Below are 18,499 nucleotides of genomic sequence, written 5' to 3'. Positions count from 1 at the left end.
TGGTACAGTGACACATCTGAAGCTGTTCAAGATGTTCAAGATGTTCGGGGTTTAGGACCGACACGTTCTCGCTCGTTGGTTTGTTTAAAGTGTAAAATAGTGAACAGTACAATCTTCACAGGTTGCTGAAACAAGTGTTGTATTGAAGGAGGAGAGCCGCCAAGATGCCGCGAATTATGATCAAAGGAGGCGTCTGGCGCAACACTGAGGATGAAATCCTCAAGGCAGCGGTTATGAAATATGGGAAAAACCAGTGGTCACGTATCGCCTCCCTGCTTCACCGCAAGTCTGCCAAGCAATGTAAAGCCAGATGGTACGAGTGGCTGGACCCCAGTATCAAGAAAACCGAGTGGTCCAGAGAAGAAGAGGAGAAGTTGCTTCACTTGGCCAAACTGATGCCGACTCAGTGGAGAACCATCGCTCCCATCATAGGACGCACTGCCGCACAGTGTCTGGAGCACTATGAGTTCCTGCTAGACAAGGCAGCGCAGAGGGACAATGAGGAGGAAGTGGGAGATGACCCTAGGAAATTAAAGCCAGGAGAGATTGACCCCAATCCTGAAACTAAGCCTGCCAGACCGGACCCTGTGGACATGGACGAAGATGAGTTGGAGATGCTGTCGGAGGCCAGGGCTAGACTGGCCAACACCCAGGGTAAGAAGGCCAAGAGGAAGGCCAGAGAGAAACAGTTGGAGGAAGCCAGGCGGTTGGCTGCGCTCCAGAAGCGCAGGGAGCTGAGAGCTGCAGGAATAGATGTTCAGAAGAAGAGGAAGAAGAAGAGAGGCGTCGACTACAATGCCGAAATCCCCTTTGAAAAGAAACCCTCTCAGGGATTCTACGACACCAGCATGGAGCAGTATGAGGGTCTGGAGCCCAACTTCAAACGCCTCCGACAGCAGCACCTGGACGGAGAACTGCGCAATGAGCGCGAGGAACGCGAGAGGAAGAAAGACAAACAGAAGATAAAGAAGAAGAAAGAGAGTGATTTGCCGTCTGCCATCCTCCAGACCAGCGGAGTGGCCGAGTTTACGAAGAAACGCTCCAAACTGGTTTTACCCGCACCACAGATCAGCGATGCGGAGCTGGAGGAAGTGGTCAAACTGGGCGTGGCCAGCGAGGTCGCCCGCCAAGCCGCAGAGGAGAGTGACATCGCCAACTCCGCCTCCTCGACCCTACTGTCGGAGTACAGCGTCACCAACGCCACGGGAACGGGGCTGCGCACCCCCCGCACCCCTGCTGCCCAGGATAAGATACTGCAGGAAGCCCAGAACCTGATGGCACTGACCAACATAGACACGCCCCTGAAGGGCGGCCTCAACACTCCGCTGCACCAGAGTGACTTCAGCGGAGTGACACCACAGCGCCAGCAGGTTCAAACACCTAACACTGTCCTCACCACCCCGTTCAGAACCCCCGGGCAGGGTCAGGGGTCAGAGGGCATGACCCCTCAGGCCGGAGGGGCGATGACCCCACGCGGGGCCACGACCCCGGGGACGGCCCCCAGCCGCACGCCACTGAGGGACAAACTGAATATCAACAGTGAGGAGCAGCTGACTGACCCTGCATACGCCAAACACATGCAGAGGGAGAGCCTGCAGCAGCTGAAGCAGGGCCTGCTGTCGCTCCCTCTTCCCAAGAACGACTTTGAGATCGTCCTGCCTGAGAATGCGGAGAGAGAGATGGAGGAAACTGAGACGGAAAGCGGCTTCATAGAGGATGCTTCTGATATACAGTCACGCAAGCAGGCTGTGCGGGATGCAGAAAAGGAAAGGGAGCTGAAGCTGCGTCACACTTCCGTTCAGAGGGATCTGCCGAGACCTACTGAGGTCAACGAGTCCGTCCTCCGCCCCCCCTCCCTGGAGCAGCTGTCTGATCTCCAAATGGCGGAAGAGATGATCAGACATGGAAATGATCACCATGCTGCACTACGACTGCCTGCACCACCCGTCAGCCAGTGCAGCCAACCTCCTGCTGCGCAGCAAAGCCAGAGGGCCCGCCTCCGCCTCCAACAACGCCTCGCACATAGCGTACCTGGACTCACACAGCTACCAGCCAGTCAGCACCGAGGACATGGAGAAGGCGTCAGCAGTGCTGACAGGAGAAATGGAGGTGGTGAAGGCAGGGATGGCTCATGGTGAGCTGAGCATGGAGGCCTACAGCCAGGTGTGGGAGGAGTGCTACGGACAGGTGTTGTATCTAGCAGGTCAGAGCAGGTATACCAGAGCTAACCTGGCATCCAAGAAAGACCGCATTGAGAGCCTGGAGAGAAAGCTAGAGGTGAACCGCGGTCACATGACAGCGGAGGCCCGGAGAGCCGCCAAACTGGAGAAGAAACTGAAAGTCCTGCTGGGAGGTTTTCAGTCCAGAGCGCTGGGGCTCCTGAAGCAGCACAGTGAACTCTGGGAGCAGGTGGAGCAGGCAGCTACAGAGCTCCAGACCTTCAATCAGCTGAAGAAGCAGGAAGATACTGCTATTCCCAGGAGAAAAGAGGCCCTGCGGGAGGACGTGGAGAGGCAGAGCTGCAGGGAGCGAGAGCTGCAGCAGAGATATGGAGAGCTGCTGCTCGACAGGGAGACACTGCTCAACAACGCTCAGAAATATTGATCCACACACACACACACACAAATCACATAAACATACATACTAGATATACACACACGCAAACTGATACCCACTCATAACAGGCATTATGGAGACTTTGCTAAATTAATGTAGATAACAATTTAGCAATACTGAGAAATGCTGACACAAATAAATTCCCGTGAGCTTCCATCCCATCGAGTATCTGCTAGAACCCTTCTGTCATTCTCTGATTGCCATGGCAACTCCAGAGATAAGCCCCGCCTCTGCGTACTGATGTTGCAGTGATGTCACAGACTGAGTTATGTGTTCAGTAGTCTGTTGTTTCTGTATTAGTGACCAATAAAGTTTCTATTGGACAACAAAAAAAAAAAAAAGATGTTCAAGATGTTCAAGATGCTGTTCAAGATGGCTGTTCAAGCAGAGCATGCCCAGACCCGGACGAATCGAGAGAGCCCAATCGGGGCCAGCTCAAGTCATATCATGACGAGTCAGATCTGGCCCAAGTATCACTATCCAACTAATTTCACTCACCACTGAAATATCCATGAGGATAACTAAATGGCTGCAATCAATCACGTATTTCTCAGCCTGGGCTATTTTTTATCCAAAATCCGAGTGATCAGCAGTTGTGGACATCTGCTGATTAACAAACTGTTCATTCGTGGAGGTGGGACTACGAGGAGATGAATTGCGGGCGAATCCTGCAATTGTCTCACTTGCATATCGTGTTGCCAGATTGTTTTGAAAGAGAGAAAATACACTGCGAGGCGTAAATATTTGAGTTGGGAGTTGCATGCTGTAGCATGTGTTTCGGGGTTCTGCTTACACAGATTGTAAACTGTTACATGTGCGATCCACAAAAGTTCGGTAAAGTTGGAAATATATTGACAGCTTCGCACTTCCCGGATCAATAGCTCATAAACGAAGCGTGTACTGCACACACGACGCCTCCCCATCTTAGTAAGGTAGACAACGAGCTACAACCTCATTTTCACCTAAATGAACGATCCTCCGAGCTGGACAAATAACATTGGTCTCTATGTGCTGCGGGCGGTGAGGCAAGTGCTTAGGGACCGTCAGACTTGACGCCAACGTTTTAAATAAAAAACAAGTTTCTACCATAATCCTATCATATACTGTACGGTAGGCTATGTATTATCCGTGTCTCATAGCCTGTTTGTGTGTGCAGGAGCATTGGCAAACAAACGTACAGGCTGGTGACACTTGTAAATTTTGAGGGGACCCTCAATGATTCTTCCAGATTCAGTTTTGAATTAAATTAGCTATCGTTTTTAATAAAACTGTCCCGACTCCATGGATGTTATAGTGGTATAAAAATAACAAGGGGTCCATGTTTTGAAACAATAGGCTATATTACTCCAACCTACAGCAGAATATTTCAGCAAATAGCGTAGCGGTAGAATAGCCGGCCTGTAAATTGTAGATCCCGAGTTCAAATCCCACATGGGGTGGTATTATATTTTTTGAAAATGTAGCATAAAATTGTTAATCTGGACACAATTATAGCTTTATGTATAAAGTTGCTGAATATACACTGTGTACATAGCAGAATAACTGAACATGCCCATTCATGGTAACGGTCATATTTCGACGTCAGCTTGACGTTCCCGCGTAGACGTCTAAATTACATTACATTACATTACGTCATTTGGCAGACGCTTTTATCCAAAGCGACTTACAATAACACATTTTTTGTCAGCAATAGAGCAATCAACTATGGAGCACAGTCTATGACAACTACAACTTCTGAAGGAACAGTGGTACAAGTTTAGGTTAGTGGTACAAGGTTAGTTTTTTTTTTTTTTTTTAATCTAACGAAGTTAGATCAAGAAGGGCCCAGATGGAGCCTGAAAAGGTGTGTCTTTAGTCTTTTCCGAAAGATCGGCAGTGATTCAGCTGTCCTGACCGAAGGTGGAAGCTCGTTCCACCATTGAGGTGCCAGGGACGAGAAGAGTCGAGATCGGGATGAGCGACTTTTGAGCCCCCGTAGCGAAGGAGGGGCGAGGCGACCTGCACTGGTGGAGGAGCGAAGGGAGCGCTGAGAGGTTTGGAACCTGACCATGGATTGCAGGTACAGGGGAGCTGACTGGTGTACTGCCCTGTAGGCCAGTACCAGTGTCTTGAATTTGATGCGGGCCGAGATGGGAAGCCAGTGGAGCTCCTGGAAGAGGGGAGTGACGTGAGAGAATTTGGGTTGGTTGAATACCAGACGGGCTGCAGCGTTCTGAATGAGCTGAAGCGGTCGGATGTCGGTGGCAGGTAGGCCGGCCAGGAGCACGTTGCAGTAGTCCAGGCGGGAGGAGACAAGAGACTGGACCAGGAGTTGAGTCGCTTCTCTTGTGAGAAAGGGACGGATTTTGCGGATGTTGTAGAGAGAGAACCTACAGGACCTAAATCATCCCCAAATCACCACGTGATCTGGCCTAGTCCTGAACGTCACTGGAACACGTCATCACAACGTTATCATGACGTAATTTTGCTTGCTGGGTGGTGACACACAGCTCTATGATGCCGTCTGGGAAGGAGACCTGGACAAACTGAGGAGCCTGCTGCAGGAAGACCACTTCAGAAGGCAGATCAATGAGCTGTGTCTGTTTTATGGGTGGTGGAGGTCGACCCCTCTGGTGCACGCAGTCTGGCGGGGTCATGCTGCCTGTGTGCACTACTTGATCACACAGGGAGCACAGGTAGACCTAGCTAATGAGGATAACTGCACGCCTCTCTCCTGGGCCGTGTTCCACGGTCACCTGGACTGTGTCCGGATCCTCCTGGAAGCCAGGGCCGACCCTAACGGAAGAAGACACGACTGGGACACCCCGGTCTACTGGGCTGCCCGGGATGGAAAGCTGGAGATACTGCAGGAACTCATCAGGTTCCGTGCTGCTGTTTCTGTTGACATAGACAGCGAGGACACCCTCATGGACTCTCCTCTCTACAAAAGTGCTAAACGCAACCACCTGGACTGCTTCCACCTGCTGCTCCAGTCCGCTGGCGTTCTGACCCGTGACGTGGCTTCTCACCTGCTGGACATATTGCTGCTTAAAAGGTGCAACATGGCCGTCGTCCAGTTGCTGCTGGACCACGGTGCTGACCCGGCCCTGGTGACCACAGAGCAGGCACAGCTGGAGGAGAGGGCAGATCCTGAGGCTCTCAGGGTCTTTCTGGATGCCAAGAGATGTCCTCGCAGTCTTGCCCACGTGTGTCGGATCCGGATTCGCCAAGCGCTGGGCACACATCGCCTGAACCAAGTGCACTCACTACCACTAACACAAGTGATGAAGGACTTTGTGCTCCACCAAAACTGACTTGAAGCTTGAAAGGAGTCAGTTTATTTTTCTTCATTTGCTCATTTGCTAGATTTAGTTCTTCAGTGACTGTTTCAAACAAATCCAGGACCAGAGATTATATACCATCAGCAGCATACACCACCTGTAGCCAATCCTAACTAGCCTACTTGGAGAGCGTTAATTGGAGTGTGTCCGTGTGTGCTCGGTTCATTGTCTCCAGAGTCCTCACCCCAGAAATTCTGTTTATCTGAATATGACGTGAGGTCCAGCTTTGCACAGAAACAGCCGGGACAAATACTTTTAACTTTTATACTTTATTACATTTCAGAGCCTGTAATTTGTTACTTTTACTTGATTAAACAAGTTGAATCAGTACTTCTACTTTTACCAGAGTCTTTATTTAGACAAGTAACTGTACTTCTACTTAAGTAAAGAATGTGTGCACTTTTCCCATCTCTGCCTGCAACCCCCCCCCCCCCCCCCATTCTGTTGATGCTGCTTGGCTACAAAAATGCCCCAGAACCCCGTCTGAGTGAAAAATGACCAGGGCAAATACAAATACATATTAGATGCATATATCCACATATCAGTTCCAGGCTCAAAGCTCACCATATAAGGATTTTTTTTAATGTCTATGGGGAACATGAAAAATGGGGAATTCTCATCCGGAACGGGAGCTGAGAAAAAGTTGGCCGTCACTTTTTAGCTCTATAGGACCAAGACAATAACGACTGCACTATTAATATGTTATTATTTCCTTTTGTCTTCTTGAAATGTGCAGTATGGCAGCTTTACTTTGCTTACTATGCTCTTTTGTTCACTGTAAAGCCATTGTTCTTGTGACTGTCATTATCCATTCCACTCTTTATTTATTTATAAATACATAATGGAACAAAAGACACATATTATGGTATATACCCAACTCCACAAAGTACCATCACAATGTCTTCATACAACATCGCCATTATGCACGATGCATTATACATATATACAAGATGGATTGTATTTGGAAGTAATCATTCAAGTACACGCTATCTTCTAAAATACCAAATCAATTCATGTGTCCATAGATCAGCAAATCAATTCATGTGTGAATACATCTTGGAATATTCTGTGGTGTGAAACACACCTAATGAGGTTTTGTGACCCCAATAAGACGACGCTGTTTCTGTACCAAGAAGCATAATGAGTCCAAAGCCATTTCACAAGGCTGCGAGAAAAATGATCAATGCACACAAAGAAAAACTCATTAAACGCAGGAGGGTCCAGTACATCATGCTATTTATATGAACTTGATAGGACTCTTTTTTTTACTGTATTTAATTTGAACTCTTGTGCTTTTCACTGCAACTTTCCTGAGGCCAACAAGCCAGTTGTATCCATTATCATTCAGAAAACTCATTTAGAACCAAACAGGCAAATTAGCATGAGCTGTTCTACAGTCCACATCTACATAATGAGTTCTTCATCTAGGGCGTGAAAACACATTGCAGCGTGACCACTTTCAAATCCCTACGTCCCATAACGGAAACATGCACACCCCAGCTGCTCTCATTAACGCTGCATGCACCAGCTGCTCTCATTAACGCTGCATGCACCAGCTGCTCTCATTAACGCTGCATGCACGATGCTTATCGAGGCCGTCCTCACGAATGAAAAGACAACATTGGTCGATTTTGAATTGGTCGATGTTTACGAATGCAGAGTCGTGATATCTAGCGACCTCTGGCGGTCTTTAACGTACAGTAATGACAGTCCGATATAGCTCGCTGACACGTAGCAGTGAAGGGGTGGGATTGGAGGATGGGTAACTTCCTCGCTTTCAACTTCCTTGTCCTGAGAGACCCGGTTCAGCTCCCGATGTGTTCCGTTTTGAACCATGACCCAAACATAACCATAACCCTAACCTTAACCAAATTGTTTTTAGTTGCCTAAACATAACCGTTGTGTTAATGATCTAAACATGACCAAAGTTGTTTTAATTGCCCAAACATAGCTGATATTTAAACATAACATGTTTTCAAATTAACCAATGGCAGGTGTATCACCTGCACACACCGTTTCGCTCATATGTATATCGTTTTGGGAGTCGTTGGAAATCGGCTTACTCTGTCATTTTGGTATGAGGACATGTTGTGCTTTTTATTTAGTTTATTTATTTAGTTTATTTGACAGGGACAATGGACAGTCAGAAACTGTCCCAGAGTTACTGTAGCTAGGAAGCAACATTTCATCTGCAGTCCCTGCGTCCCTAGAATGATGATACAAGGATATATAGTCAAAAACACAAAAACACAAAGTTACAATTACAGTGTAAATCTGGCACACAGTACAAAAGCATTTAAAATACAACAAATGTGTTTCTCCAACCAGATACACCAAGATGAAGACAGCCACCAACATCTACATCTTCAACCTGGCTCTGGCCGACGCTTTGGCCACGAGCACGCTGCCCTTCCAGAGCGCCAAGTACCTGATGGGCACCTGGCCCTTTGGGGAGATCCTGTGCAAAGTGGTCATCGCCATCGACTACTACAACATGTTCACCAGCATCTTCACCCTCACCATGATGAGCGTGGACCGCTACATCGCCGTGTGCCACCCGGTCCGCGCGCTCGAGTTCCGCACGCCGGTCAAGGCCAAGCTGATCAACGTGCTCATCTGGGTCCTGTCTTCGGCGATCGGGGTGCCGATCATCATCATGGCCGTGACCAAGGTCCACGCCAGTGGTGAGATAGCTGGTTGATCTGGTCTCCTCTCTCCTCTTTCTTGGTGCTATGCAAAGCGTCTGTGTCAGGACTCGTCTTGTATTGACTTGTGTTGCAGGGATGACATTTTTGTAGGCTAACCTGGAAGTTAGCATTGCGCTGGGTTCCATCGTCTCAACGTTAATGTTTTGTTTTGTTAGATGCCTGAAATAAGCTCTGTGGTTAACACAGATAGTTATATATTTGTGTTCAGCAAGATACAGTAGTCTTCACAAACGAACACCACTTTTATGATTTTTTTAAGCTTAAATGTGATCGTGATTAATCACGATCACCAGAAAACTCTTCAAAAATCTTGCTGAACAAAACCTCCAAGTACAACATCATATACCTTTTTTCAGACATTATTTCAAGCATCTAACCCAAAAGCCATTGAAAAAACCTATTGACTTCGAGACGAGGGGAAGCATGCTAAATCATTCCCCGGGTTTTATGGCTCATTCCTGCATGATTCTATGAGGGTTTGACCCATATGGGTTTATACAAGTATTCAGTGTTTCAGGGTTTGACCCCTTAGATCTAAGCAATTTACATGTATTAAGCCAAGCTTTCAATCTACAAGACCTTCATCATTCATGGCACACAAGGTAAGGGTATGTTGTGCATTCACAAGTGTAGCTCTTGCTCTTGAACACGGTGGTGCAGTGGTAGTGCAGTCGCCTCACAGCTAGAAGGTCCTGGGTTCGATTCCCACCTGGGACGCTGTGAGCGTTGGAAGGAGTGTGTGCCCATCCGCATGTCCTCGAGTGCCCACCGCCTGGGTGGGGTCGTCAAAAGGGCCTTTCTCTGTGGAGTTTGCATGTTCTCCCCGTGTCCCCTGGGGGTTTCCTTCATATAGGAACCCCCTTCACCAAAACATGCAATATCCTGGTCGCTGAAGTGGTGCCTCCTCTGGTCGTTAGAGGCGCCTGTTCGGAGGGAGGGGAACTCGTTGGAATAGCGTGATCCTCCCACGTGCTATGTCCTACCGGTGAAGCTTCCCCTGTCAGGTGAAAAGAAGCGGCTGGCTACTGCCCATGTCTCGGAGGAAGCATGGAGCCAGTTTTGGCTCTCCCCAGATCGGCAGAGGGTGGAGCAGCAACCAGGATAAATAAATAAAAAAATGGCACTAATGGGGGATTAAATTTTTTTTAATAAAAAATCGGGGGGGGGGGGGGGGTATAAAAAAAAATAGAGCAGGAGAACCAAATCAGTCTAACCCTACTTGACAACCCTTTCCCCAAAACCCTACAACAGTTTTAGTTTTTATTCTGTCTGAACTCCACGTCACCTCTTTCCACAGGTAAGACCATCTGCACGCTGAAGTTCCCCGACCCCGACTGGTACTGGGACACGGTGATGAAGATCTGCGTGTTCATCTTTGCGTTCGTGGTGCCGGTGCTGGTCATCACCATCTGCTACGGCCTGATGATCCTGCGTCTGCGGGGCGTGCGCCTGCTCTCCGGCTCCAAGGAGAAAGACCGCAACATGCGCCGCATCACCCGCATGGTCCTGGTGGTGGTGGCGGCCTTCATCATCTGCTGGACGCCCATCCACATCTTCATCATCGTGAAGACCCTGGTGGAGATCGACAACAGGAATCCCTTCGTGATCGCCAGCTGGCACTTGTGCATCGCCTTGGGCTACACCAACAGCAGCCTCAACCCGGTCCTCTACGCGTTCTTGGACGAGAACTTCAAGAGATGCTTCAGGGATTTCTGCCTGCCGTGTCGGGGGCGCGCCGAGCAGAACGGGATGACGCGAGGCCGCAGCACCGCCAGGGAGCCGGCGTCCGTCTGCGCCCCCTCGGGAGCTGGGAGGAAGCCGGCGTGACTAGGCATGGAGCGGGTCCCCCACGGCTCTCGTTCCAGGATGGTCCAGCAGGATCCACAGTCGGAGGTTACCCAAATCTCCACCACAGAATTTTAATAAGAGGCCATTTTGAGGACAGGCTAGTCTCAAACGAGCCTTCAGCTCCAGGAGGGAATCATGTCCGCTCATTCGTTTGTTTGACACACATTCAAAGGAAATAGCTAAAGAGCTTTAATAATACATGAGTTTTGCTCTGATGATGCTTTTTTCTTAAAAGCTCTGATCACAAAATGGAAATCTTATTTTTTTCTCGCAGGAAATGTGATGCCTTTTACGAAGGCGAGAATACAGAGAAGGTGCAAAGGACACATCAAAAATGTATTAGCTCCAATACGGGGCTTTTTGAAAATGAAAAAAGAACAAAGAACCGCCTACAGGTTTTCATCTTCCGTAGTGAAAGAAAGTTCAAAGAAGATTGTAAATCAAAATTGCCTGGCTCTCCGATGTCAGAGTGATGTGAAGGGAAAATAATGATAACCCCAAAAGATAAAGAAAAGTGTGAAACAATAAGACGTGTTGATTGAAACAGCTGTGTTGAAAGTCACCGTGCAACAAAGCCGCATTCAAACTTGTTTCCCACTCACCTGAACAAATTGGATTTTGACGATAAAAGGAGTTTGAAGGTCGAAAAACAAATATCCGAGAGAAAAAAGCTTTTGTTTTGTTCTAGTTTTTATCTCTCTCTTCAAAGTCGACACAAATCAAATTGAACACATACCTGCCGAACAGCTGGATGAGGAACACGCTACTCTAGTATGCTATCAAGGATACAAGTCACATTCACATGCAGAGCTTTTGTTCTCAGATGAAATATCCGGAATAGTATATGGACCACTGGAGATTGACTTCGCACAGATGAGTTTTTCTCCACACCTACTTGGCTTTCATGGGTGGTGGAGGGTGGTGGTGGTGGTCAAACCCACAGGCAAACTGAGCAGAATCACTAAAGAATCGTCAATCTGACATTGAAGAAGACGGCTCACTGAAACAGTGCATTGACGTACAGCAAATTGCAACATGTAGGAACAAGGCCGACATGGCACAGAGAACAGCTTTATCACATAGATTGACGTCAACAGACAAAGCGCTTGGAGGAGATTATTGATCTGCATTTTAAAGGAGTCATCTGTCACATCGAATACCTGCAGCACATTCAAGAGAATACTGAACAAAGGTCATGTGATCGTCTCTGACAGGTCTGGACACAAATGGGAGACATTCATAAAAAAGAACCAGCTTAGGTTCTGGAATATGTCAAGAGGCAGTATGGGACAGAGTTGATCGGAAATCGCTCATGTGGTCTTCGACTATAGAGCTTATTCGCTAACCCCGGACAGCGCCATATTGTTGACATACCGTCCTGCAGCTGACAACTATAGTAACGGCCTTATTGTCATTTCTGTTCCATTACAAAATAGCGATAGTGATGACAGCAATAAAAACCCCAGAGTTGTTGTTTGTATGCTGGCGTTAATGCCTGTAATAATAAACAAAAGAAAAAATGACGTGAACAGACTTTGCTGTGAGGAGCTGTCAGAAAGTTTCACCTGTCTCTCCTAACTATCCACACATCTCCTGTGCTGCTGACGTATCCCCAGTCTCGCTCCCTTCACGTCTGTGGACGGAAGAGATAGAAACAAACCACGGGGACTTTATTGCTGTCATTACTACAGCCGTGTGTAATGCAGGTCACCATCCGAACACAATTGGAACGATACAGGTAACGCTAACGGCGGCTAGCTTCCTATAAACGCTGCTCTCACATAGGCTGTCACTTAAGAGCTGCAGCGCTATGTCGAGAACATGGCGGCGGTGGGCATGCCCGTACGTGAGTGACGTCAATCGAATAAGGTCTATTCTGGAGGTTGCATGTTGACAGGGAAACGAGTCGAGAACCCGAGTTCAAATATAAGTTGTCATTCTACTGCAGAGAAGTTAAAGGGACAAATGACTTCTGTCACCATGGAAACGAAAGGATAAAAGAGATTGCAGTGTCACACGGAGAGAAGAGGTTTAGACCCTGTGTGTGACTTTGTAGATATTATCAAGCTTTTGCAGTTCAAAACAAAACCTTACGGTTAAAGCTGACTTCTCATTTGTGCCTGTGATTCTGTATGCTTTGTTAACGCTCACTTTTTGGGATCTTGCTATTTCACAAGATTATTTTTTTTGTACTTGAATCTCATGTGGCTCAGAAATTACATTTGCTTAGAAATGTATTTGTGTTGCTCTGCTTATGAATTCTTGGTAACTCTATTTAATTTTTTTTACTTCAAGCTCAACCACCCACTTAGAGACTAAATACTGACGATTTCTCGTACACAAATGGCATTTTTGCAGCACGTCCCACTCCTGCTTAGTGTCTCTATACAATGACTGTGGTGAGATTCTAACTATACTGTATGTACTGTATACACACACTCATTGTCTAGTCTAGCTTTGTCCAAGTGTTGCATCTGTAGGATAGCTTTCAGGTACATTTATGTTTACCAACCAAGCCATTTAGAAATAGAGTGGCAGAAATATTATACAATTAGTAATGATGAATAAATAAAAACTTAAGTGATTGTGTTGTAACAAATCAATGAAAATGAATGAATTCTAATGAATTTAAAGTATTTTGAAATAAAATAAAAGGTGTGTCTTCAGGGTATGCTCGAAAAAGAAAAAACATAAAAGATACGGATTGTGTGTGTGTGTGTGTGTGTGTGTGTGTGTGTGTGTGTGTGTGTGTGTGTGTGCGTGTGCGTGTGCGTGTGCGTGTGTGTGCGTGCGTGCATGTGCGTGTGCGTGTGTGTGTGCATGCGTACGTGGCATGCATGCGTTTCAGTTCATAATCAAATGGGGATTGTTAAATTATCAAAGACGCCCACAGAATCGGTTGCTGATATTCTTTGTCATGCTAATTTGAAGGCAATTATTCTGCAGCTCTTTTAGTTTAATCTTGTATCTTGTATCTTTGTATTTACCTTGCATTCATATTGTTGTAACCATTTTGTCATTTTTATAGTTGATATATAACCGCTTAACACTGTAACTGAAACATTTGTGTGAACATTTAATAACTGTACAATTTGTGTAAGATGCTAATTTGTCATTCGGATGCATGCAGCCGCCTTCAACTGTCAGCTGATCCAGCTCCCTGACAGGGCAGATCTGTGGCAGATTTATTGTAACAAAGATAACAGAGAAACTTGACTTAAATACTTAAAAAAAGTACAGTGACTTAAAGGGACAGCTCACCCTAAAATCAAAAATACATATTTTCCCTCTCAACTGTCGTGCTATTTATCCATCTAGATAGTTTTGGGATAGTTGCCTGGGTTTTTGAGATATTGGCTATAGAGATTTCTGCCTTCTCTCCAATACAATGGAACAGAAATCATGACCCGGTTACTCAAGATAATCCACAGACTTGTTGTGATTCAGTTTTATGTAGGAACTATTTTCAACCGAACTACACCCGCTAGCAAAACAATCTAAACGGATAAATAGCACTATAGGTGAGAGGAAAAATATGTATTTTGGATTTTAGGGTCAGCTGTCCCTTTAACATAACATAAGTGAAATGAATTCAACCTCTGAATAAACCATATAGATGTCCTTAGTTTCTCTAAAGCAATGTCCCTTATGGTGTAAGAAAAAGTTCAGTTTTTTGGTGTGACAGCCGGCTGTGAGCGGCACTTCAAGGTGGCTGCCACTGTATAAGCCACTGACTACAGTACAGTGTGTCAGGCAATTCTGCTACTTGAGACTGTAACAGTGATACACCTTACTTAGCTTCTGCTATTGTGCATCTATTGTACAAAACAATAATGTCTCCACTCAGATTATTGGTAAGAAAAAAGAATAAAGAAATAAAATAAAGCTGATAGATAAAAGTGTATGGACTCTCTATTTGCCAGCAAAGATTTGTGAAAGACCAGCTGCTAAAAATGTCCTGACAACAACTGGAAATATGATGGCATAATATGTATCACTATTACAGAATGGCTACTTTATAATATGTATCATTATTACAGAATGGCTACTTTATAATATGTATCATTATTACAGAATGGCTACTTTATAATATGTATCATTATTACAGAATGGCTACTTTATAATATGTCTCACTATTACAGAATGGCTACTTTGGTATTTAGATGAAACCCAAAGGACATTGGCCTCATAATGGAGTAATACATCTTGCGTGACAGTTATTGAATTGAGAAGTCCAGAGTGCTTTGGAACAGTCAGTTATTATGACATCCAACTGCAAAGTGCATTTCTGATGGCCCTCAAATGGAAAACGCTGCACACGTTTCCAGAGTGCTATCCTTCGCTATCAGAAAATTATTACTCATCATCACGAACCCTATCTTCAAATTCAGAGTGGCATCCTGCTGTCACCATGGCGACCGGCGGCACCATAAGCACAGCGTGCTCCAGTGGAAGAGCTGTCTCAATTTAATCATGGAGGATTCCTTCACTGATGACTGACCGACCACATACCAATTATCGCTTTTGCTGCATCCGAGACAACGGATTGTTGTAGTCACTGACCTAAATAATATGGACACAGCTATCCCATTGATCTTGGTCTCCTGTTTGGAGTTCAAACGTTGGCCGTCACCATCTTGATTTTTCGTCAGCAGAGTGGTGGGAGGGAATGGGTTGAGTCCTTCCGCACCTCACGTGAGATGGGAGTTTCCCAGAGCCGCAGCTCCGCCTGCTATTGGTCCGTGATCGGCAAGCTGCGCGATCACTGGACAGGCGAGCTGTCAATCATCCCCTTTTCTATCATCTATTTTACTCCAAACGGGCGAGTTATATAATTAATGACCCCCCTACAGTTGTTATGAAAAGGTGGAATTAGATATATAGACCAAAACCGTGTTTCGGTCCAGCCTGTAAAGATGTTTAATTACTGTTAAAAAGTGAGGCATTTTAACACGGACGACGGGACTTCTGAGTCCTGCCTCAAGTGGCCATTCGAGGAATTACAGCTTAAACAAAGACTTCCGCTTCTTCAGGGGAAAGGGGGTGGGCTTGCCCACTGCTTGTAGTCAAGTCACTATATCTCCAGTCCCCAGTGTTCCAGTCCCAGTGCAAGTCACCAAAGAAGAGTCTGAGTCGAGTCCCCAGTGTTCGAGTCAGAGTCAGAGCTCTGTGTGCGTGTGCACGCACGCACGCACACACCACACACACACACACACACCACACACACACACACGCACACACACACGACCAACACATGATCTCCTGGTGGAGATAACAATGGGGACATGAGGGACATATGCAGAGGTAACAGTAAGGAGACTTTACTATCAAAGTTTGGAAATGGAATTTTTTCTCTTATCACGAGCGTTGACGCGGACATATTCATCTCTACCGTTCCCCCAGCCCGGCTCCCAAGGTTACTGGACCTGTTTCTAATAGCTTCTAATGCATCTGAATGGCTAAGCTGCCTTTTAGCCATGGATATTTGAAAATCTCAAGGTTATGGATTTAGACTTGGAAGCAATTTTACACCGAGCAACAAGATGACATTCTCAGATAGATTCCTACTCTTTCAGAGCCGCAGGATATCGTGCAAAGCAAAGTCACCAGTGTTCATTAACTCTGTCTGTCAGTCCACACCATCACAGTTCATTATGTCAGTGTTTCTGTCAGTCCACACCATCACAGTTCATTATGTCAGTGTGTCTGTCAGTCCACACCATCACAGTTCATTATGTCAGTGTTTCTGTCAGTCCACACCATCACAGTTCATTACAGTATGTCAGTGTTTCTGTCAGTCCACACCATCACAGTTCATTATGTCAGTGTTTCTGTCAGTCCACACCATCACAGTTCATTATGTCAGTGTTTCTGTCAGTCCACACCATCACAGTTCATTATGTCAGTGTTTCTGTCAGTCCACACCCTCACAGTTCATTATGTCAGTGTTTCTGTCAGTCCACACCATCACAGTTCATTATGTCAGTGTTTCTGTCAGTCCACACCCTCACAGTTCATTATGTCAGTGTTTCTGTCAGTCCACACCATCACAGTTCATTATGTCAGTGTTTCTGTCAGTCCACACCATCACAGTTCACTACAGTATGTCAGTGTTTCTGTCAGTCCACACCATCACAGTTCATTATGTCAGTGTTTCTGTCAGTCCACACCATCACAGTTCATTACAGTATGTCAGTGTTTCTGTCAGTCCACACCATCACAGTTCATTATGTCAGTGTTTCTGTCAGTCCACACCCTCACAGTTCACTACAGTATGTCAGTGTTTCTGTCAGTCCACACCATCACAGTTCACTACAGTATGTCAGTGTTTCTGTCAGTCCACACCATCACAGTTCACTACAGTATGTCAGTGTTTCTGTCAGTCCACACCATCACAGTTCATTATGTCAGTGTTTCTGTCAGTCCACACCATCACAGTTCATTACAGTATGTCAGTGTTTCTGTCAGTCCACACCATCACAGTTCATTTAACACTTTTAGATTCAGTTTGATCAGCCAACAAACAACATTCGCCATTCAAAATAACTCTGTGTAAAGTCAACAGCTGTTAACACCTGGAAATGTGCTGCAGTATCAGTCTGGTTTAAATAACTCTCTGTAAAGTCATTAAATGGAAACCACAGGCTGCATTCCCTCATTTGTTTCTGTATATTTCATTTCATATTGGAAACTGGTTGAACACTGAATGTACAAAACATCAGGGACACATTATTCATCAAGTTCACTGATGAGGTGGATCCAGGTAAAAGTCATTATTACATATTGATTTCCCTCACTAAATCCACGCCATCACAAAGGAAGGTCGGCCATTATGCCTATAGTGCAAGCGCAAGGGCAAAGGTAAGCGTTATCTTTGCTAGTTTCTAGCACTCTAAATAAATGAAACACGTGCTTTGATGTCCTGAGACAGTGGTAATTAAAAGAGATTTTGAGATAATGCTTGCCCTTGCCCTGCTGGGCGTAAGATAGGGCCCATGTAGATAAAGAGGCGATCTGGAGATGTGGATGGTGCAGGGGAACTGCAAACTCAATATCAGGAAGATGAACCTCATATTTTATGCATTCTGTGGATGTCTGCCTATACTGGATTGATATGCTGCTGTGAAATGCTGCCACAGCTTATCATAACTTTGGAAACGTTTGCACATTCTTCTCCGGCTGGAGTGAAGCCGCCTGGCCTACAGAAAAGTCTGCTCTTCACTAAACAGGCTGGTGGTGTGGCAGGAGAGCGTGACAGCTGGATGGATGGAAGATCTCTTTCATGCAGGGAGCTGAGCTGACCTCTGTGAGGCATTGAAATCACAAGCAGCTCGGCTTTAAGCGGCGTGAGGACGTCATGATGGGGCTTTACCCTGCAGCTTACACTCAGCACCCCACCTTATCGGGCTGGCGCAGAGGTGCCGGTGCTGGTAGAGAGGGCAGTCTTTGCTCAGGCCTGCATGAGCGACCCAGTGGACAAAAGGCGACCCATCCCCCCCGGTCAGCCAACCGTGGGCCCGTCCGCCTTCCCACGGAGAGGTGAGCCAACCTCAGCCTTTTGGACCGTGGAGACGGTGTACGCTTTCTTTCCGTCCACACCTCTCCAGTGGAGTTGGACAGTTGGGGGTAACTCATTACAAAAGTAACATATTACATGTAATGTATTACTTTTAGCAGTAGCTCAGTAATATAACTTATTACTAATAGGATTTCAGTAATAGTCCAAAGAGACACCCAGCACGCATCAGCCAAGCTTGGAACAGAAGAGGAGTCCTGGTGCTCAACAGTGAGGAACATATATAGAAAAAGGTTTTACCTGGGCAGGATTTCAGTAATATTATAGCAGTTACTTTGTCAAGTAACACAAGTTACAAATTGAGTAAAAAAAATGTTAATCAAAGCACATATCTCAATAAAGATACAAAAATGTCCTAATCAAATTGTGTGTTTTTATGCAAATAACCACTATAGATGACAATAACAAAGGAAAAGGATAACATTTAGAAT

General features: G+C 46.0%; 1 protein-coding gene and 1 pseudogene across 2 annotated transcripts in view; both read left to right on the top strand.

Moving 5' to 3' along the window:
• The window catches only part of LOC310784564 (delta-type opioid receptor-like), a gene marked incomplete at both ends in the record, with an annotated part of 31,373 nt that extends 20,902 nt beyond the window's left edge, over positions 1-10,471 (top strand). The window contains 2 exons of the mRNA XM_083645553.1: positions 8,265-8,620; positions 9,942-10,471. Of these exons, the coding sequence (XP_083501679.1) occupies positions 8,265-8,620; positions 9,942-10,471 (886 nt within the window). The remainder of the gene's footprint in view (positions 1-8,264; positions 8,621-9,941) is intronic.
• LOC310784563 (cell division cycle 5-like protein pseudogene) lies at positions 54-2,782 on the top strand (annotated as a pseudogene). The gene has a single exon. The product of its transcript is annotated as a cell division cycle 5-like protein pseudogene (transcript).
• Positions 10,472-18,499: the final 8,028 nt, after the last annotated feature.

This window comes from Poromitra crassiceps, assembly GCF_964638095.1.
Source record: "Poromitra crassiceps genome assembly, chromosome: 11".
NCBI lineage: Eukaryota > Metazoa > Chordata > Actinopteri > Beryciformes > Melamphaidae > Poromitra > Poromitra crassiceps.
The sequence above is the reverse complement of the archived record's forward strand: the minus strand, read 5'-3'. Positions and strand labels throughout refer to the sequence as shown.